At 40.3% G+C, this 22,611-nt stretch overlaps 1 protein-coding gene across 7 annotated transcripts in view; it reads right to left on the bottom strand.

Annotated features, from left to right (window-relative positions):
- Positions 1–5,593: 5,593 nt before the first annotated feature.
- LOC138631608 (HMG box transcription factor BBX) overlaps positions 5,594–22,611 on the bottom strand; it is a 35,805-nt gene continuing 18,787 nt past the window's right edge. For 4 of the 7 annotated variants that reach the window (XM_069716655.1, XM_069716656.1, XM_069716658.1 and 1 more), the window contains 5 exons: positions 22,144–22,295; positions 20,491–20,580; positions 19,789–19,986; positions 15,136–15,328; positions 5,594–6,914 (listed from right to left, as the gene is read on the bottom strand). In XM_069716655.1, coding sequence (XP_069572756.1) covers positions 6,836–6,914; positions 15,136–15,328; positions 19,789–19,986; positions 20,491–20,580; positions 22,144–22,295 — 712 coding nt within the window. In that variant the 3' untranslated portion in view covers positions 5,594–6,835. The remainder of the gene's footprint in view (positions 6,915–15,135; positions 15,329–19,788; positions 19,987–20,490; positions 20,581–22,143; positions 22,296–22,611) is intronic. The other 3 variants (XM_069716657.1, XM_069716660.1, XM_069716659.1) reach the window with 3 other exon arrangements.

The following is a 22,611-nucleotide window of genomic DNA, read 5'->3' on the forward strand; positions in this document are numbered from 1 at the left end:
CTTGCACTCCAAGGAACCAGGCAAACAACCCGGGGACGGCATTGGTACAATGCAGAACCCTGACACTGCATCCTGAGCAACACAACACACCAACCAGGAGGGGGCGTTACCCCAGGTGGTGATTTGGACTGCCAGTTAGAACTAGTAATTCTGAGCTGTACCTGGTTAGGAGAAGGCTGGTATCCTCCTGTGACTGTTGAGGGTGTATACTGCTCCTCCCTGGTGAACACAGCTTCTTCATGCTCGGGGAGGTACTAGTGACCCTGGGCATGGGAAAGAAGATGGTCCGCTGCCTGGTGTGGGTCCCTACCCTGGAGCACTGTATACTGGGAATGGATGTTTTGGACTGGACTGGGACATTAACACGAGAGAGGGACTCTCACTTTTCACGATGGACATGTCATCCGGATGTCACGGCAGCCACCGTTGCTGGGGTGCCCCGTAGGTCACACGATCACTGTGCTGACATCTGAAACAAGACATGGTCACTGGCAGCATCTCTCCTGACAAACTGCCCTCACTGCTCCCTACTTACCCCCTCTACCACAAACACACACACATTCTCTGTCACACCACCTGACAGCGAGGCCAGGGTCCTGGCCGTGACATGTGATGCACTGACCCCCAGTAAACAGGATCTGCTGTTGCGATTCCTTCTGGAATTCAAGGATTGGTTTTCGTCGAAGGCTGGACCTTATCCAGCATGACATAGACACTGGGGGGCGCAGCCCAATAGTACGAGACCTAAACACCTCCACCTGGCCAGACAAGCCACGGCGGACCAAAGTCTTTTAGGAGATGCAACAGGCTGGACTCATCGAGCCTCTTCCACCAGCTCCTTGGCCTCCTCGGTCGTCATGGTCCCCAAAAAGATGTGAATGAGAGCGTGAATGGTCTTTGTTTCCGTTTGTCTCTCAGTGTTGGCCCTGTGATGAACTGGCGACCTGTCCAGGGTGTACCCTGCCTTCGCCCAATGTGAGCTGGGATAGACTCCAGCCCCCCCGTAACACTGTTCAGGATAAAGCGGTTATAGATGATGGATGGATGGATGGATGGAGTACCTTTCAATATAAAATTGAGGTCCTTTCTTGCCTGCAGAATGCAGGTATTCATAAAACTGATATTTCCTGGTGCTGTCGTTAAAAAAAAGTAGCACTGCTGCCTTCTCCTAGCTTTGTCTTGGTAAGAAAAATAAAATCTAAGTTGTAGGCCATCATCATGTCGTTAACTAAAAGGGATTTGTTATCTGGAGATCGAATATCAAGTACAGCAGCTTTGCAGAGACAAAAGGAGACCTTGAGACAGTCTCAGGTTATCTTGATACAGGTAACAGATTCGATGGGTTTACCTCATAAATTAAATACACTCTACTCCTTCTATTTCTTATTATTACTGGTATAAATAACATTGCCGGCATCCTGGGTCCCAGCTTGTTTTCAGAGCGTCTATCAATACCATCTCGACTATAGCAGGGACCCGGGCCCATCACAGAATGCTGTCAGTGTTTTGTACCTATCCACTGCTATTAGAAGTATTTGCTGAGCATCCAGTACTCTGTGGCGCCGGGGGTGATGAAGGAGAGGGCTGCTGTTGGCGATGTTGTAGTAGGGATCTTTCCAAATGAGGGAAGGAGTGTCTTGATCTTTGAGGGTATGGGCATGTGGACTGGCTGAGGTGGAATGTGAAAGTTTAGTTCTAGCATACACTATAGCTCCTCCATCTTCTGTGTGAAATCCATAGGTGGGATGGTGAGAGGGATGTTACTAATGGAAGTGCACTTGGTAGATAATGTGGATTATCATTACACTTATCCAGTGTCAGAAATGCAGCCCGTGTTGCTGCAGACAACATGAAACCCATTGACGGCAACAGTATTCCTTGATGGCAGCGGCCTCTTTCAGCAGAATAACAGGAACATGACAAAGAGTTCATGGTGTTGACTAGGCCTCCAAATTTCCCAGATCTCTCTCCAATGGTCCATTCGTGGGATGTGCTGGAAAAAGAAAGTCTGGTCCATGGAGGCCCCCCACGACACAATTGAAAGGACTTGAAGGGTCTGCTGCTAAAACTGTAGTGCCTGATACCACAGGACACTTTGAGGTCATGTGGTGTCCATGGCTTGACAGTTCAGAGCTGTTTTTGCGGCCCACGAGGGACAGATAGATAGACAGATAGATAGGCAGACAGATAGATAGATAGATAGATAGATAGACAGATAGACAGATAGATAGATAGATAGATAGATAGATAGACAGACAGACAGACAGACAGACAGACAGACAGACAGACAGACAGATAGACAGACAGACAGACAGACAGACAGACAGACAGACAGACAGACAGACAGATAGATAGATAGATAGATAGATAGATAGATAGATAGATAGATAGATAGATAGATAGATAGATAGATGAGGATCATTGTGTTAAACTAATAATACACAACAAACTTTTTTCCACACAGATGCAATAAATGTTATTTTAATAGGTGTTCAATAAGTAATAGTTTTGTAAGCAGAAAGTGTAAAAGGAATAATAGTTGCATCAGCAAACAGTGTTATGACATAGGAGTCATGGATGGGGTTGGGGGTTTGAAGTGGGGTTTGGGAGGATGGGTGGCTGAGGGATCCCACACTAAGCTGGGGTTCCAGTAAGGCAAGGCTGCATTTAACAACTGGGCTTCAACAATCAATAATACATAACTGTCAAGATAATTACTAATAACATAAATTAAAGGAAGCACATGAAGTACAACCTACCAGAGGAAAGAGACTTAAGCGTTATGGCATAACCTCTTCATCACAAATGAAACAAAAGATGCCATGATCTACATTCCAGTAAAAAGTACATCATTTTATAAATGTGAATGTTTTATGGGCTGCATATTCAGTTGTATATTTTATTGTTTGTTATTTGACTAAACCTATAAAAAAGGATCAGTTATAAATAGGTCAAAACTCAAGCATTCAAGTTATCTATATGATTGCAGGAGCATCCCTGTTTTATAAACTATCCCAACAGACTTTCACTTTTAATGCAAAGAAAAATGAAGTAGCAAACAAGGTAAAGATATTGTCCCACCACTTGAAATGCAAGAATCTCTGTTATCAGTGTCATGGATGCTCACAAGGTCTTAGTCGTTCAGAATTAAAACTTCCACACATTTCAAAGGAGTTCACAGTGCAGCAGCTAACCTGTCAAAATAACTTTTGGTTGTAATAACTATGCACCTAAGGAACAATTTGCCATCACAGCATACATACAGTACAATCAAGACTGAATTAGAAAAATACAGGTACAAAATGATTACATTCAAGAAGACAGTACTAGCACAAAAGGGTATTATAGTCATTTAGATAACTAATATAGGAATTTCAAGAAGCATTGTATAGATAGAAAAATTGAGGGATTGGGAAATGACAGAACAACTGGCTGTTGTGTAGAAGTGTGGTTTTGTTATTGACTGGATTATATATACCAATACCATATTTCCATAGATTGGGTAAAAATTATGTATTTACTTCAAAAACCATGAACATTTTGGCTTGGGTCATAAGGTGCAAATACAGTATATTAAACGAGGCATTGAGTGCTGCCATTTTGTTGCACCTCGTTTCAACTCTGGGAGCAAACACATTGGAAATCCCATTAGATCCACATGATGAGTTGTGCTGATATCATTACCTGATGGTTAAAACACAGAGAAACTCCAGTGCAACTGTTATGCTAACTTTTTTCTTTCTTTTCCTATCAAGATGTCCATTTTATTATACCTTTTTCTTTCTTTGGCAAATATCAATAAACTCACTTGCTATAAGCAAATACTATATCTCTGTTTTGGGGGGGAAGACAATGTCTTTGTCTTTACAAAGAACACAATGATGTTCCCACTGGAAGAGCTATACATCATTGTCTGTCTATATATATATATATATATATATATACACACATATATATATACACACATATACACATATATATGTATGTATATATATATATACACACACACACACACATATATACATACATATATATATATATACATATTACACATATATATATGTATATATACATATGTATATATATATATACACACACACACACACACACACATATATACATATATATATATATATACATATTACACATATATATATGTATATATACATATGTATGTATATATATATACACACACACACATATATATATATATACATACATATATATATATATATATATACATATACACATATATATGTATATATATATATATATATACACACACACATTTATTTTCTTATTAGGATGACCGTAAAGTGTATTCTGGTTTCCTTAAGCTTAACTGGGAAACATGCAGTTAGTCTGTTATATTTCAGGCAAAAAAAAATGGACCAAATTTGTTGCATGAACAGTACTTTTGGCACACAAGGGCCCACAAAAGCAAAGCATTATTACTGTGTAACAATGCTTTGATTTAGGAAAAATATCTTATTTCAAGAGAAATTAGTTCTTTAAGCCCCATTTGTTTCTTATTTGTTTGTCCTGTCAAGTTTTAAAACGCACACTTAATACATCTTAACACATAACCACAAAGCAGTCATGCTGTCATTGTCAAATACACACCTCCAGAGTTGCAACTCTGGAGGTGTGTATTTGAGTCATGTCTTAGGATGGTACAATTTTTCAAATTTTTGCTTACCAGGTAAGCACAGATGCATTAATCATCTATAAGCTTGACAACAGTCTTAATCCAGTAAACTTGACCTGATGAGCTTGTAAAGGACCTAGTTACAAGAACATCATAAATGCGCACACTTTACAAGAAGAATCAAATACAAAAGAAATAACTATAAAAGTTTTGAATGTGACTGAATCTAATGTGATAAATTAAGTATTGGTCTACACAAAGGAACAAAAGGCTTCTGGGTAAGGAGGTGAGGGATACTCCTGGGGAGTCTGCAGAGCTCTGTTACCCTCAATAAGCCTGAGACAGCAACTCTTCCAAGCCCCAACAACTATCGGGAAGACAACAAACCTGCAGCTCCACTGCATCCTTTTGCATTTTTACAGCTGACAAACTGTAAACATAAGTAGGGCCAAGACAGAGGCGTGGAATGAAATGAATTTGAACAAACATGAACAAAAAGCCAAACATAAAGAACACAAAGTTTCATGTGTACATAAATACTTCTAAAAATCTTAACATTGATTACATGTGACCAAGTAGACCATTACTTGGCAATAAAATCTCAAAAGGCCAATAGGAAACAAATGGGCAATTATTGAATGCCTTGTCTACAGTAGCTATAAGAGGAACCAGAGCATAGTGCTGTCTAATTTTTACACATTTAATCAATTGTTTCTGAAATAAACACAAAAAAATGAATATGTAATTTTTTTTTTTAATTTTTTTTTTTTTTTAACAACCAACTTCAAGATTTTATAAGACGTGTAAAACAAAACAATTTTCTAAAACAGATTATTCATTGATATTGACACCTGATCTTTATGTGGAAATTTGCAACTGGCTTTAGCCAGGTCTGGGGGCATTGAAAGCAAGACATATGCTGTGGTGGAAGAACAATGCGACTGGTGAAAGCAAGGTATTTTATTACCTTTCCATTAAACAACTCAAATGTCAGCTACAAATTAGTGCAGTTTCTCTGGAATTAACTAACAAAACAACTATTTTATGAAATACGGTGCACAAAGAAATTAACCTTTCTAACTGCTACGCTAACTGCAAGAAGATCAAGTATTGACAAAAACTGCATTCAGCTATTTCAAAATGTTTACGTTGGCTTTGGGGACTGTGATGGCAATGAGCAAGAAAGCTGTTGAGAGCTTTGTAGTGGGAAATAGGGTGTAGGTGGGAGGGTTAAGGCTATATTTGAAACACTTTCATTCAATCTACTCGTAATAATAACACATTTTTGAGCAGACCTACTGTCTCATACGCTGACAGGGACACTGAACCTACTACTAAAAGATAAACAGGACCAACGCCCTCAGGTTTCAAATGCAAGGGTATGCGCATGTCTACTCTTCACATTCAGTCTAATATTAGCATTTGTAGCAACCACATACAGTTTTAAAATAGTAAAGTAGTAAACTTAACCATAAGCTGTTTATGGTTCAGTGTACCATGGAGAAACACTATGAAAGTAGTTGGTAATGGAATTTACCCTGGTTAAAGTCATTTTGGGTTGAAGCTGGAAAGAATGGAAGGGATAAAAGAACTATTCAAATACAGAGGTATTGTACTAGAGGTTTAGGGAACTCTTCAGCAGCTATGTGTGAGGTAAAAAGGTGACAGAAAGCTGTGTTCACTTAAAAAACAAATGCAGTGTTTGTTTTTTTCCCTACCTAAAATTTTAACCTTTTTTCAGTTGCAACTCTTGACCTTAAAAATAGCCTCTATTTGACAAGACAGTGTACAATAAACCCATGTCAACCATATCTGTAAGGGAAGCCATGCACTGGAGGACAACATGGCTCTTCCACAGGCCCAAACGAAGGAGAGTGAGGAGTTATGAAAAGGTATCCTCCCTCAAACCAAAGGAAGGCTTTGGTGGAAACACTGAGATTGCAAGGATCAGGGAGGCAGAGGAGGAGGAGGGTGAAAGGAGGATGAGGAGGAGAAGGAGGAAAAGAGGGTCTCTTTCCCCTACCATGAATCCGAGCTCAAGCAAATTCACCATAAGCGTGAAGGTGGAGTCTATCCAAAGCTTCCTGTTCAAGTCTCCATTCAACATGGGGGTTGCCACTGAGGAAAAGTACAGCTCCACTGTCAATGTCCATGTTGTGGTTTCTCATTTACAGCAGCAGCAGAGTTTCACTGATCAGCGCAAGAGATGAGAACTGGAGTCTGGGCAAGCTCTTTCTTCTGACTCTCAGCCAAGCCTCTCTGGCTTCTGAAACAGGACATTACAGAAGACTTAAGAGTGATTTCACATTTTTTTTGAAATATCTTGTCTATTTTTTCAATTAAGCACAACACCGTCTTCAAAACAGTCAGGACGCTGTGTAAAATGTAAATAAAAACAGAATAGAATGATTACCCAATCATGTAAACCCATATTTAATTGGAAATAGAGCAAAGACAACATATAAAATGTTAAAGTTATATTGTTTTATGAAAAATATTATGCCCATTTTGAATTTAATGCCAGCAATGCGTCTCAAAAAAGTTGGGACTGGGGGCATGTTTATACCTATTTGGCACTACCTCTTCTGCTAACAACACTCTGGAAACATTTGGGGACTGAGTTTTGAAAGTGGAATGTTGTCTTACTTCTGACTCGTATAGGATTTCAGCTGCTCAACATTTCGGGGTCTCGTTTGTCATATATTTCATTTCATGTTTTTTTAAATGGGTGAGAGGCATGAAAAAGACATCCAGCTGGCAACGACTTTTATAAAATCTATATATATCACTCAGTCTTAATGGTGCCGTCCCAGATGTGCAACCTACCCATGCCATGTGCATGAATGCATCCCCATACCAATTAGGGATGCAGGCTTTTCAAATGTTTGCTGATTACAAGCTGGACTGTCCCTCTCCTCTTAAATGCGGAGGATGCAGCGTCCCTGATATCCTTAAAGAATCTAAATTTTTGTATTTGTCAGACCACAGGACAATGTTCCACTTTGCCTCAGTCCATCTTAAATAAGCAAGGACCCAGAGAAAGTGGAGGTGATCAAGTTTTATACATGGTTACTTCTTAGTATGGTAGAGTATTTTTGGAAGCAGCGATGAACTTTGTTCAGAGACAATGGTTTTCGGATATGTTTCTGTGCCCATGCAATGATTTCCACCACAGAATTGTGTCTGTTTTTAATGCAATGCCGCCTGGAAACCTGAAGATCACAGCCGTCCAATATTGGTTTTCGGATTTTATCCCTTGCATACAGAGATTTCTCAGAATTCTTTGAATGATATTTTACTATAGAACATGAAGTCTCCAACTTCTTTGCAATGTTACGTCGAGGAACTTTATTGTTAAATGTTTTCCCATGCAGTGGTGAACCTCTCCCCATCTTCACTGCTGAGAGAGACTGCCTCTCTGGGATGCTCTTTTTATACCCAGTTATGTTACTCACCAGTTATCAATTAACCTAAATAGTTGTGAGATGTTAAACTAGGTGTTTATTTTAGTGTTACACAACTTATCCAGTCTTTTGTAGCCCTCGTCCAGACTTTTTTTTATGTTGCTCACATCAAATTTAAAATTATCATATATTTTTCATAAAACAATACGATTTCTCAATTTCAACATCTGATATATTGTCTTGTCAATGGAATAGTGAACACGACGATGGCTGAAACTCTTGGCTAAACAGAAGCGAAATTTATCATTGGTGTTGCTTTCCAATGCTGGAGACAACTCTTGGTGAGTGGAGGAATGAACTTTGTTGCTTAACTTGTAACATTTCTTCTAGACTTATGAGTAAACAGTTAGTACAAAAAGATAATTTATGTAATACCTTATAAAGGCAGCTAATTGTATGACATCTGGGATTTGCCGGCCGTCACGCATGCCAGAACAAATCCCATGGACCGCTGCAACGGTGGGCTGGTGGACCATCAAAAAAATCCATAACATTTTTTCTGACATTGTCTGTCTCTTTAATGCCATCTGTGTGTGCCTGTTATTCGGAGTGCACATGTGAACATTCTGTGTTCAGCTGACCTCTTTCCTGGCACACCTCCACATAACTTGACTGTAGGATTGTAACAGTATATGTTTTTTTCATAATATGATATAATACTGTATATAGTGTTTCATTGTTAGTATATATTTATTTTTTGAAGTCTTGTCAGAAGTGCTCTAAATGATTATAAAACAGTTTACTGTTTTTGAGCTCAGCTCTGTACGTTAAACTCAAACAGGATGTGGAAAAAGTTTTTCACCAGCATATTTTATGATTGACTTTTAAGCAATCACAGGTTTTTTTGTGAAGCATTAAAGTTATATGAGGGACGCAGACACTTTGATCTGCCTGGAGGGATTTTTGAAGATGTTGTGCATGGTATGATAATCATACAGTTTCATACCATGGTATACTGTGACACTGGTATAGTACTGGAACCCTACTTTACTGAAAGTGTTGATATGATTAGTTTGCTGTTTGTTGATCTGTGGTTCTGACGAGAACAGCTGTATGTTACCAGCTCAATCAGCACGTCACCTAGCTATTTCCCAAATGGAGTCAATTTTTTCTTGCAAACAAATCAAACGTACTGACCTTGTATGGAGAATTTAAAATGGATCTCCAGTACAGGTAGTTACAACACAAACTAAGCTGAAAAATGTTTTTGCTGTGGCTGTTTTCTCACTACTATGCTATGATGTATGATTGGTGGGATTACTACTTGTAGAAAAAGCCAGCTACTAACTCATGGCATGTCAAAAAAAGTTTAATTCTACCTAACTGTAAACACCATTAGATCCAGTGTTACAGGCATATATCCTTCACACATCAGATTCTGTGACCTGCCCTGATGTCTTTACCCTCACTCAGGATAACTAAACTTTACTAAGCTAACAAACACTGTAGGTCACAGAATCTGATGGGGCACACCGAGCTGAGTGCAGACTGTCTGGATTCGATAGTGACTCACTATTGCCTCCTAATGTACAAAGTGGTATTACATGATGGTATTTTATTATGCCTGCTGTGTTTTTATACCCACACTGTTCACCAAGAGTGAAACAACCCCAACAGCAGGGCTTTAAATCTTAATGCCAGACATTAGCAGATGACAGTGTGGGCAGAAACATATGGTTTTTGTACCGGTTTATTATGATTATGATTATTATTCTTAGGGTTCATACAGTGGGCCTAAAGGTCAAACGCAAAAACATTTTACAGAATACAAAAACATTTCACTAAATGCAAAAACCGTCACAGAACACAAAAGCATTTCACTAAATGCAGAAACATTTCCCACACTATAAAGGCATTTCAAAAAACACAAAAACATTTCAGAAATCTCTGACATTTGAAAAAACAAAAACATTTCACACAACGCAAAAACATTTAACTAAACACAAAAACATTTCACAGAACAAAAACATTTCAGAAAACACAAAAACTTTTCAGAAACAAACATTTCACAGAACAAAAACATTTCAGAAAACAACAAAAACTTTTCAGAAACACAAAAACATTTCACAGAATCCAATAGCATTTCACAAAACATAAGAACATTCACAGAAAACAAAAACATTTCACAAAACGCAAAAACATTTCCAGAACACAAAGGGTAGGACAACACATATTGTTTGTCATTGCACAGAACCCAAATCAATCCGCTTGCAAAATTCTGACATTGACCCACCCTTAATAATGTTTCTGGTCAGAGCCTCTACTACGTCAGTCCGGGGAGAGGCTGAATATTATTGACACTTGTCGGGGTGTAACTAAGCTAACATTAGCTTTGCTTCCTGTGTCCATACTAATATTAGCTTTGAGCACATTGTATGTGCATTGTATGGTGAAAAAGGAGTGACACACCACCAGCGATTGGCTGTATACCTAAAGTTAATGTTACTCACACAAATGTGCACACTGTTTATAGTGAGTATATATATAATGCCATACATATTCCTGGTTAATGTTCCTGTTATGAATTAGTCAGGCTGGCTATGGGGGCTAGGTTAACATTAGGTTTGTTTCTTGTGCCCATCACTATTATTAGCTTTGGGCACATCCCGGTGGAAAAGGAGTGACACACCACCAGCGATCGGTACATACTGTAGCAGTGGTATACTGCTTAAGAGATTAGGTATACTGCTGCACCTGAAGTGGCATATCAGTGGCTACTTTACAATGTCAGCGTCTCTCCAGGCTAACCTAGCAGAGGCTCGGACCAGAAACACTATCATGGGAGGCTCAACGTCAGGATTTGGCCAGCGGATTGACTTGGGTTCTGTCCATTCACAAACAAAATGTGTTGTTTTACCCTTTCCGGTTTGTGTAATGTTTTTGTGTTTCTGAAATGTTTTTTTGCGTTTTCTGAGATGTTTTTGTCTTCTGTGGAATGTTTATGCGTTTTGTAAAATGCTTTTGCAATTAGTGAAATGTTTTGTATTTAGTGAAATGTTTTTGCGTTCTGTGAATTGTTTTGTTGTTTTCTGAAATGTTTATGTTCTGTGAAATGTTTTTGAGTTTACTAAAATGTTTTTGCGTTTGGTCAAATGTTTTTGTGTTTTGTGAAATGTTTTTGTGTTCTGTGAAATGTTTTTGCTTTTAGTGAAATAATTTTGCATTCTGTATAATGTTTTTGTGTTTGGTGAAATATTTTATCGTTTTGTGAAATGTGTTTGTGTTCTAAGAAATTTGTTTTGTTCTGTGAAATGTTTTTGCTTTTAGTGACTTTACATTTCGTGAAATGTTTTTGCGTTTAGTGAAATGATTTTGAATTTAGTAGCATGTTTTTGCATTTAGTAAAAAATTATTTTGTAAAATATTTTGGTGTTTTGTGAAATGTTTTATCATTTTGTGAAATGTTTGTGTTTTGTGAAATGTTTTTGAATTTGACCCTCGGGGCAACCACACTATAAGCCTTGTAGGGGTAGAACCCTATTGTTTTTGTATCATTTTATTATAAATTGGCACAAAACATTGGCTCATTGCAAGCTGTGGTCAGTTTAGAATTTCATTACTCTATATTTTTCCAAAAATGCTAAATTATTTAACATCTAAATCGCCACAAGTCTTTATCCAAATGTCACCAAAATCATTAAAGTAATCATATTTGGATGATTAGATTAGATATCACACATTTTCAATAATATTCAGTTATGACAAACGGTGAATCCGCAGTGAAATTCAATAGCTTTGTAATTTGTACTGCATAGGCAAGATTTTCTACTTTGCCAAATGTTTGATTAAACTTCACCAAAACAGTTGATAATAAACCTGACATCATCAGAATGATGTGATTTTTTTCAGAATTTTATACCCAGAATTTTGACTGTTGTAAGCATTTTATGTTTAAACAGACAATTGATTAGGGCCTGTGAGTGTGGCCTATTCATAATTATGCTCCATCTTATGACTTTATCTCAATTGGATAGTTATGTTCCCAGCTCTTTGCTGCTTGCAGCTTTAGTTTTAGCAAAATGAACTCCTTCCTTCTGTTGAGTGCAAAACCCGCAAATTGAGGCTTGCGGCTATATTCATTACCATTTCTTGTCTTATTTTTGTAACAAACAGATAAATCAATCAATCAATTAATTAAAAGAAATATCAATGATGCAGTAAGATACGGTATTTAGCAGAGTTTTAAGTGAAAATACTACAACTGTCCACACTTTGTCATCAAAGTGTCATTCTGTGACAGAAATAGCAAGGGAATGGTTTGACGTTAACTTATTCTATGTTGATTTAATAACAACTACAGAACTGTGTAAGTTGTCCTACTGATATTAATTCAGATTTAGGCATTATGATTTTTAAAGGAGCAGTCTGTAGGATTTAGTGGCATCAAGCAATGAGCTTGCAGATTGCAACCAACTGATTATCCTTTTCCTAACCCTCTTCTTCCAAGTGTGTTGGAGAAAAGGCCCTCAAGAGCCAGCATCTTGTTTGTCTGTTCTGGACTATTATAGAAACATGGTAGTCCAACTTGGTGGGCTTTGGGGAAGAGGACCCGCTACCTACAGTACCAGTCAAAAGTTTGGACACAACTTCTCATTCAATGTTTTTTCTTTATTTGTATTTTTTTTCTACATTGCAGATTAATATTGAAGACATCAAAACTATGAAGGAACACATATGGAATTATGTGGTAAACAAAAAAAGTGTTAAACAAACCAGAAAATGTTTTATATTTTAGATTCTTCAAAGTAGCCACATTTTGCTTTGATGACAGCTTTGCACACTCTTGGCATTCTTTCAATCAGCTTCACGAGGTAGTCACCTGGAATGGTTTTCAATTAACAGGTGTGCCTTGTCAAGAGTTCATTTGTGGAATTTCTTGCCTTCTTAATGTGTTTGAGAGCATCAGTTGTGCAGAGGCAGGGTTGGTGCACAGTTCTATACAGTGAATAGGCCTATTCGACTACAGTTCTAATCCATACTATGGCAAGAACCACTCAACTAAGTAAAGAGAAACGACAGTCCATCATTACTTTAAGACAGGAAGGTTAGTCAATCCGGAAAACTTCAAGAACTTTGAATGTGTCCTCAAGTGCAGTTGCGAAAACCATCAAACGCTATGATGAAACTGTCTCTCATGAGGACCGCCCCAGGACAGGAAGACCAAGAGTTACCTTTGCTGCCGAGGATAAATTCATTGGAGTTACCAGCCTCAGAAACTGCAAATTAACAGCACCTCAGATTAGAGCCCACATAAATGCTTCGCAGAGTTCAAGTAGCAGACACATCTCAACATTAACTGTTAAGAGGAGACTGTGTGAATCAGGCCTTCATGGTCCAATTGCTGCAAAGAAGCCACTACTGATGAAGAACAACAGGAAGAAGAAACTTGCTTGGGCCAAGAAACACAAGGAATGGACATTAAACCAGTGGAAATCTGTACTTTGGTCTGATGAGTCCAAATTTGAGATTTTTGGTTCCACCCGCCGTGTCTTTGTAAGACGCAGAAAAGGTGAACGGATGGTTTCTACATGTGTGGTTCCCACCATGAAGCATGGATGAGGAGGTGTGATGGTGTGGGGGTGCTTTGCTGGTGACACTGTTGGTGATTTATTCAAAATTCAAGGCATACTTAACCAGCTTAGCTATCACCGCATTCAGCAGTGACATGCCATCCCATCTGGTTTGCGCTTGGTGGGACCAGCATTTGTATTTCAACAGGACAATGACCCCAAACACACCTCCAGGCTATGGAAGGGCTATTTGACCAAGGAGAGTGCTGCGTCAGATGACCTGGCCTCCACAATCACCCGACCTAAACCCAATTGAGATGGTCTGGGATGAGTTGGACCGCAGAGTGAAGGCAGAGCAGCCAACAAGTGCTCAGCACCTCTGGGAACTCCTTCAAGACTGTTGGAAAACCATTCCAGGTGACTACCTCATGAAGCTGTTTGAAAGAATGCCAAGAGTGTGCAAAGCTGTCATAAAAGCAACTTTGAAGAATCTAAAATATAAAACATATTCTGGTTTGTTAAGCATATTTTTGTTTACCACATAATTACATGTGTTCCCTCATAGTTTGGATGTCTTCAATATTTATCTACAATGTAGAAAAAAATAAAAATGAAGAAAAACCATTGAATGAGAAGTTGTGTCCAAACTTTTGACTGCTACTGTATATGGAATGGCTCATTCTTATTTAACAAAAACACAATGATTCTTAGTTTCATGTGATTTTACACCAAGGAAAACATAATTATGAATACTGTATATCCTTTCTGCAAATATATCCCCCCTTAATCCACCACACTGAACCTTTAAATCCAAAATGTGTTTTTCTTCTGGTGAAGAAAAATGAGGACCATCAGCACAACTGGTACAGATGGAGTTGAATCGCTCAGATTTCATTGAAACCAAAGATAAGTCAAAACAAGAAAACTAGGGAATGTGACATGCTTCCAAGAAATGGTAAATGGTAAATGGTTTGCACTTGTAGCGCTTTATCGCCTTATCGGTCTCAAAGCGCTTTTATACACTGTCAAAGATCACTCGTACCTGCCACATGAGAACAAAGAAATGTATATGAGTGGTTCTTGCGTGAGGCCCAATATAAAGGATAAGAGATGAGGCCCTCACAGAGAGCTGATGATGTTTGATGACAACTTGTGGGAATGTTAGACATATTTATTCAAGTTTGCTAGCAGTGGCATCTATTTGGGAAAAAGTACAATTGGGCATATCTATTGTATGTTAAACTGCTCAAAAAAGTAATAGAATAACATTCACTTGATACCAGATGTAGACATTTCCCAAAATAGGCTGAGCCAAGACCTCTGGCAATTATAACTAGCATTTTGGAACATATTTCCAATGCTTATCACATATTCAACTGGTTGATAAAAAAAAGTAATTTATTGTTATTCTGAAATATTAAAAGAATATTAGATGAAAGGCACACATCATGACATATACTACAGTCAATATAGTCTACTCTACAGTGTAGTATAGAAGCTAGGCTGTCTCTACCTGTGAACGTTTTCCATGGCTGCTACCTCAGCAAGGGCTGCCAGGCTGAAGAAAGCAGGTAGTTCTTGTGGTACGGTGCTCCTCTCTGCCGCCTCTCCACTGGGATTACTGTAGCACCCTTTATCATTGCATAAATTCTGTTGGGGTGATGGCTTCTTATCCTTTTCCTGGATCAGGTCTTTAGTCTTGTCCTCTGTAACAAAAAAGAGCACACAATTCTCAGGACAATTAAAGATTATGTTACCACAGAATTTCATTTGTTTATATTTTTAGATCTACAAAAAAGGAACTTGTTGATAATTTCACAAAAAAACATTTTCAGAAACGAGACATCAGACTCTGTTATACTAATGAAAGTGCCTATCCAAAGTAACTATCAGTTAAGTTTCACTCATTGTACATTTAAATCTATTTACTCTTTACTTCGAAATTTAAAGTAGCTTTGTAAAGTACCGTCACTTACCCTCAAAACAGAAAGAAATGACAAGCCTGTTGCGGCAGCTCCCCTCCCCTTGTTATTAGTATTATTAGTATTTTTTAAGTCTTTCTCCTCTCTTCGGAGTTGTTGTTTTTTTCTTTCTCTCGTGTTCAGTTAACGGACCGTAATGGACCGTAATTTTTCCACGTTTTTGGATGGGGGCTCTGTTATTGTTTACTCTCGTGATCAGCTGATCGCGCTGAGTAGCCCTCTACCTCTACTGCTGCTGCCCGGAGCGAGGCCTGAGATCCCCGTTGAACTTCGGAGAAGACGGCGGGGTTGCAGAGCCGGAGCTAAGCTAAAGGCGGAAAGGAGGAAATACAAGCCATCGGTACCGGCGATCTTAATGGGGAACGTGAGGTCGTTGGCCAACAAGACGGACGAGCTCAGCGCGCTGGTAAAGACCCAGAGAGAGTACCGGGAGTGCAGCATCATGTGTTTCACCGAGACATGGCTGCACTCACATCTCCCGGACCACAGCGCGGCCGTACCCGGCTTCAGGACTGTTCGGGCAGACAGAGACGTTGTTCAGAGCGGCAAGAAGAAAGGTGGAGGGATTGTAGTCTATGTGAACGAGAGGTGGTGCAATCCCGACCACGTGTGTGTGAAGGAACGTTTCTGTAGCCCGGACATTGAACTTCTAGTCGTGGGGATGCGCCCTTATTGTTTACCGAGGGAGTTCTCGTCCGCCATTGTTATCGTTGTTTACATTCCTCCATCAGCTGATGCAGAGGCAGCAGTGGACACCATCTACTCCACTGTGTCCAAACTGCAGACTAAGCATCCCGGTGCATTTTTGGCAGTTACTGGAGACTTTAACCACATCAGTCTGGATAAAGTACTGCCAACTTTGCACCAGTATGTGAACTGCCCCACAAGGAACAATAAAACTCTGGACCTACTGTATGCTAATGCCATGGATGCATACAGTACTACTGCCCTTCCCCCCCTTGGTAGATCAGACCACAACTTGGTCCTGCTGACTCCCAGGTATGTCCCCCTGGTGCAGAGGCAGCCTGTGACCACCAGGACTGTGAGGAGGTGGACACAGGAGGCTAAAGACGCCCTGCATGACTGCTTTGGGTCCACAGACTGGGATGTGCTGTGTGGACCACATGGGGAGGACATCAACAGCATGACGGACTGTATCACAGAATACATCAAATTCTGTGAACACACCACCGTACCATCCCAGACTGTAAAATGCTTCCCCAACAACAAGCCGTGGATCACCAGTGACCTGAAAGTTCTTCTTAATCAGAAGAAAGCAGCCTTCAGGTCTGGGGACAGGGAGGAGCTCAGGAGAGTGCAGCGCCACCTGAAGGAGAAGATGAGAGAGTGCAAGGACTCCTACAGGAGGAAGCTGGAGGCCAAACTCCAGCAGAACAACGTGAGGGATGTGTGGACCGGTATGAAGGAGATTACTGGGTTCAAGGGGAGAGAGAGACAACCAGGGGGAACCTGGAGAGGTCCAACCAGGGGGAACCTGGAGAGGAACAACCAGGGGGAACCTGGAGAGGAACAACCAGGGGGAACCTGGAGAGGTCCAATGAGCTAAACTGTTTCTTCAACAGGTTTAGTTCACCGCCCTCATCTGTCTCCTCCACACCTCACACCTCCAAAACACCTCTGCTGCCTCCCCCCCCGCCCCCTCTGCGCCCCCTGGTGAACTGCATACAGCATCGACCCCCCCACACCCCTCACCCCCCTCTCTGTGACGACTGGCCAGGTTAGGAGACAGCTGGAGAGAATCCACCAGCGCAAGGCTGCAGGACCTGACGGCATCAGCCCCGTGGTCCTGAAGACCTGCGCCGTCCAGCTGGCTGAGGTCCTACAACACCTCTTCAACCTGAGCCTGAAGCAGGAGGAGGTCCCGGTGCTGTGGAAGACGTCCTGCCTGGTTCCAGTCCCTAAGAAGACGACTCCATCTGGCCTCAATGAGTTGCCCTCACATCACATGTGATGAAGGTGCTGGAGAGGCTGGTCTTGGCCCACCTCAGGCCGCTGGTGAAATCTTCACTGGACCCTCTGCAATTTGCGTACCAGCCTCATGTGGGAGTGGACGATGCCATCATCTACCTGCTGCAACGAGCTCAGTCTCACCTGGATGGAACTGGTGACTCTGTGAGAATCACTTTCTTTAATTTCTCCAGTGCATTTAACACCATCCAACCACTGCTGCTGAGTGAGAAGCTGCGGGTGGTGGGGGTGGACGCGTCCACCGTCTCCTGGATCACTGACTACCTGACAGGCAGACCACAGTTTGTCCGTCTGGGCAGTGTGCTGTCTGATACGGTGGTCAGTGGTATTGGAGCTCCTCAGGGAACTGTTCTGTCCCCCTTCCTGTTCACCTTCTACAACACTGACTTCCAGTACAACTCAGAGTCAAGACATCTGCAGAAGTTCTCTGATGACTCTGCAGTGGTAGGATGTATAAGGGATGGACGGGAGGATGAGTACAGGGCAGTAGTGGAGGACTTTGTGGAGTGGGCGGGAATAAATCACCTGCTCCTGAACGTGGCCAAGACCAGAGAGATGGTGGTCGACTTCAGGAGGAAGACGACGGCTCCACAACCGCTGAGAGTTCTGGGAGAGGAGGTGGACATGGTTGAGGAGTACAAGTACCTGGTGTCTCCATCGACAACAGACTGAACTGGAAGACCAACATCAATGCTGTCTACAAGAAGGGGATGAGTCGACTCTTTTTCTTGAGGAAACTTCGATCCTTCAATGTTGTGCAGCGAGATGTTGGAGATGTTCCACCAGTCTGTTGTGGCCAGTGCTTTGTACCTCGCTGTGGTCTGCTGGGGGAGCAGCATTGGAGCCGGAGACACCAACAAACTTAACAAACTGGTTAAGAAGGCCGGCTCCATCATCGGCTACAAACTAGATAGTCTGGAAAAGGTGGTGGAGAGGAGGACGCTGAACAAACTATTGTCCATCTTGGATAATCCTGTCCACCCTCTCCACCACCTGCTGCAGGGACAGCGGAGCACTTTCTCTAAAAGATTCCTCCAGCTCCGCTGTCACAAGGACAGATACAGAAGATCATTCCTGCCGACCGCAATAAGACTGTACAATAACTCACCTCTGGCAAAATACATCACAGTACAATAACACTGTTGACTGTGTTTCTTGGTTGCTTGTATATTATATATATAGATATATACTGTACTGTATGTGTATATATCTATATATATATATATATGTTGACTGTGTTTATTGGTTTGTTGTATATAATATATATAGATATTTAATGTACTGTATATATACTGTATGTACTGTCCATTTTATATTTTATATTTTTTATTTTATTGCTTTTCTATTATATTATTCTATTCTATTATTATTTTATTCTATTGTTTCTATTATTGCTCCTGTATGTATGCTGCTGTGGCGAAAAAATTTCCCCTCGGGGATTAATAAAGTATATACCTACCTACCTACCTACCTACCTACCTACCTACCTACCTATTAAACCATTTATAAAAGCATAATACCAGAAACCCTGACAAACGGCCAAAACACACGGCGCAAGTTAAAACAGATGCGCCTATTGTTATCTATGTAAACCGCCACAGTGGCTAGGCGTGCGCCACACATGTGGATGTGTCACCCGGCAACACTTCCATGGTGTGTCTGATTTCACGTGTTGCTGCGCGGTGCAACCTATCGATGTTGCTGCGCAACATATGACGTGGTTGCACAGCCTGTCTGTTTCCAGCTTCAGGTTTCATGAAGCTGCGTTGTTATGGTTTCTTGATTTAAAATTTGGCCATATACTTTTACAATTTCTAGACGATACTCCTTCGACCAAATCTGTGGCTTTTATTCAGGTGGGTCTGACCTACTTCCTCTCTGGGAGCTACAGACATTTTGAAAACTTTCAGTTCTTTGACTGTTGTGAAAATACACATGATTAAGGAGAAGTGAAAGGGTTAAGATGTTTATAAAAATCTATATCTAACAACTGAATACATGAATTCACAAATAATGTCTAAAATTAACCTAATAAGGCAAATTATGGAGTGACAACTTGTACTTTGCCATTTTCGAAATAGCCCATTTTTGTTTTACCATAGAACATTTGAGCTAAAACTTGTGACATGACAGAGACCGACACATCTATCTGATCCCACACTGACTGATCAATTGATTAATCATTCTTCACTCACCCTCGGCTGGAGACACACAGCCATCAGCTGTGCGCACCAAGTGTGTGATCTTGGTCTTCCTAGCCTTCCTCTTCTGGCTACCAACTAGCATCTCCATACTAGTGGCGCACTGGACATCTGGGCACATTATGGCAATGGGGGCACATGATTTGGCTTTTGAAGCTGAATCCAGCAAGATGGAATCAGTTGGTACCACTGCTGTGGAGAACAGGTTAATCAGAATGGATATTAGGGATCAAACTGTTGCACCTCAGCGGTATTTAAAATCAATGACACAAATATATTTCAGAACAAGTTAAGTTAAAAAGACAACAGTTGTATATTAATTTGTTTAGTATCATTTTGATCTAACCACATAAAAGTAAGATTGTTGGCACATAGCCCTCAACTGCTAATGAATATTCCTCATGAATATGTTTCTTTCTATATGGTATAAATAGTGTGAGTTGAAATATGGGAGTGTTGTATATCATAGATTTTTTTTTAAATCTCTGAAGACTTTTCTGTTTGGTAGCATCGTTTACAACAAAATAATGGCCTGTGATGTGCTTGAAGGTAAACTAACATGTAATCTCTATTGTTTAAAAGTATTTTGATGGTCTTGAGAACATTGCATTCATTTAACTTTAAAATATATGAAATATCTCTAAACATATTCACACCCCTGCTACATAATGCACAAACACCAACATTCTAATTCACCTTTGTCCACTGCATCTGGTTTCTCCTTTTTGTGTTTTTGCTTCCTAACAATCTTGTGGAATGAAGTCTTTTTCTGAGATGGAGATGGCCCTGATATAGCAAGAAAAAAACCAAACAACAAAAGAAAGAAAGAAAGAAAAAAAAGAGCATGGAAATGCTAAGTTATGCAGTCCTGATGATTTACTTCTAACAAAAGAGAACTGATCCTGAATAACACAAGTGTGGAAATCAGGACTCCACAGGTGCAGAGTGAGCCATGAGAGGATATTAAACAGTAATTGGGCCCTATTTTCGTACTGACACAAAGTTGGTCTAAGCGTGGATCCAAGCGTATGCGTAATTTGGTACAGCACAAGGGGCTTTTTTTTTTCCAAGGTTGCGTTGAGTTGCTATTTTCGCAGCTCAGCATGAACCTAGCTGGGCCAAGATCATCGTGCGTTGCAATTTCGGTGTCATTTTTGAGACCAAATCAAGCTCGCTCTTCCACCAGCTCAAACTTGGTCTGAGTGTAATGCAACTATCGGAGGGGACATTTTCATGGCTTTAGTGGCAAGTGCACACATGGCCAGACCCAGCCAGAATCCCAGAGACATGTATGGTGGATGTCCTATATTTTTCACACTGCTTAGATGAATAATTAAAACAATCTTTTTGCGATTTCTTTAGTTAGTTAATTCATCAAATTAATTTCTGTTGAATTGGCTGTAAATCAGGCAATTGGCACACGTAGTGATGCGGCAGCCATTTGTAGTCTTATATTATAAAAGGCAACTCGGCTTTACTACAAATGAGTTACAATAAAATGAAACATAAAGGTGTGACAAATCAAAAGCTTTTCCACCCACTAATTTTGGGATTTCTCTACCCAGCCGTACAAGGCCACCAAGTTTGACACTAAATCATTTATGGACGAAAGGTCGGGGAAATTTACACATGACAGCATAGCTCATGATTCATTTAAACAATGATTGCAGAGAGCATTTTGCTCTCTTGAAGCCCCTATTGCAATTCATTTATTAACACCAAAACATTAGTTATGTTTCAAACACATTGCTCTTCAATTTGAGTGTGCACAATTACTTATGATCACTCGTAAACATTGTTACAGCACCTGATTTCAGCATATTGGATGAGTGTTCCTTGTTCAATTTGAAATTCATTTCATGATGAAATGGCAAATAAAGCTTTGAATGATCCATATTTTACTTTGTTGATATACTGACCTCGAGGTCCACCGAAACCCTCAACGCTCACAGCTGAGATTATTGTTTGGCATCTATAAGATGCACGTTTTTTTTGGGCCCCGACAGACATGTCAGTTTCCTCCTGCGCAAAGTTTAGCTGGCGGCGCCGGTCTGCTCCTTCAACTGTTACTAAATTGACAATACGCAGTTTTAAAGCGGATGAGAGGAACTGACTGACAGTGATGATAAGCTGGTGTGACAAACTTTCTCATGATTCTATTCCTCCTTCTTCACTACTGTGCCATGCTGTGCCACAGATACAATTCGTTTGTGTTCACCAAATTACCAAAAAAGTTGGCCACACCCAGAACGTGGTCTTAGACCTGCCTTCGTGCTATACCTAGATTGACGAAAATAGAGCCCATTGCCTTTATTCAGTGGACAAACATTTGTTAGACTATGCTCCTACCTTTTCCAGCCTTTGAGGTGTCTTCCTGGATAGTGGAAGTGTCAGTCTTCTTTTTCTTTGTGACAGCAGTTCCCTTCTTATCAAATGTCATTGGGCTGTATTGTGGCAGGCTGTTAAATTTCTTTTCAAACTCCTCCTCCAGTTTCCCTAGGCTGTCAAGTAAAGTAAGGAGTTTTACATAACTGATCAATATTATCAATAGCCTAACCTTTAAACTAAAACCCGTTGTCAGAGCAATCTTGTGAGTTTACAATGTAGGGACTGATAATAGAACAGAAGAATTATCTTGGTCCAGTCCCGTAGGGGGAAACAGCGACAGCATCAAAACTACCTTCCTCCTCACCAAGCGCAAATGGCAGTTTCCATTTCTGTAATTCATTATACATTCTCAACTTGGTTGACCATTTTATATGCTTTATTGACAACAACAAAAAAAAGATGATTGAACACCTGACAGCCATTCAGATT

The sequence above is a fragment of the Brachyistius frenatus genome, unplaced genomic scaffold (assembly GCF_029030835.1).
Source record: "Brachyistius frenatus isolate BFR_SWC_R1_liver_20210118 unplaced genomic scaffold, ASM2903083v1 Contig_161, whole genome shotgun sequence".
Classification (NCBI taxonomy): Eukaryota; Metazoa; Chordata; class Actinopteri; family Embiotocidae; genus Brachyistius; species Brachyistius frenatus.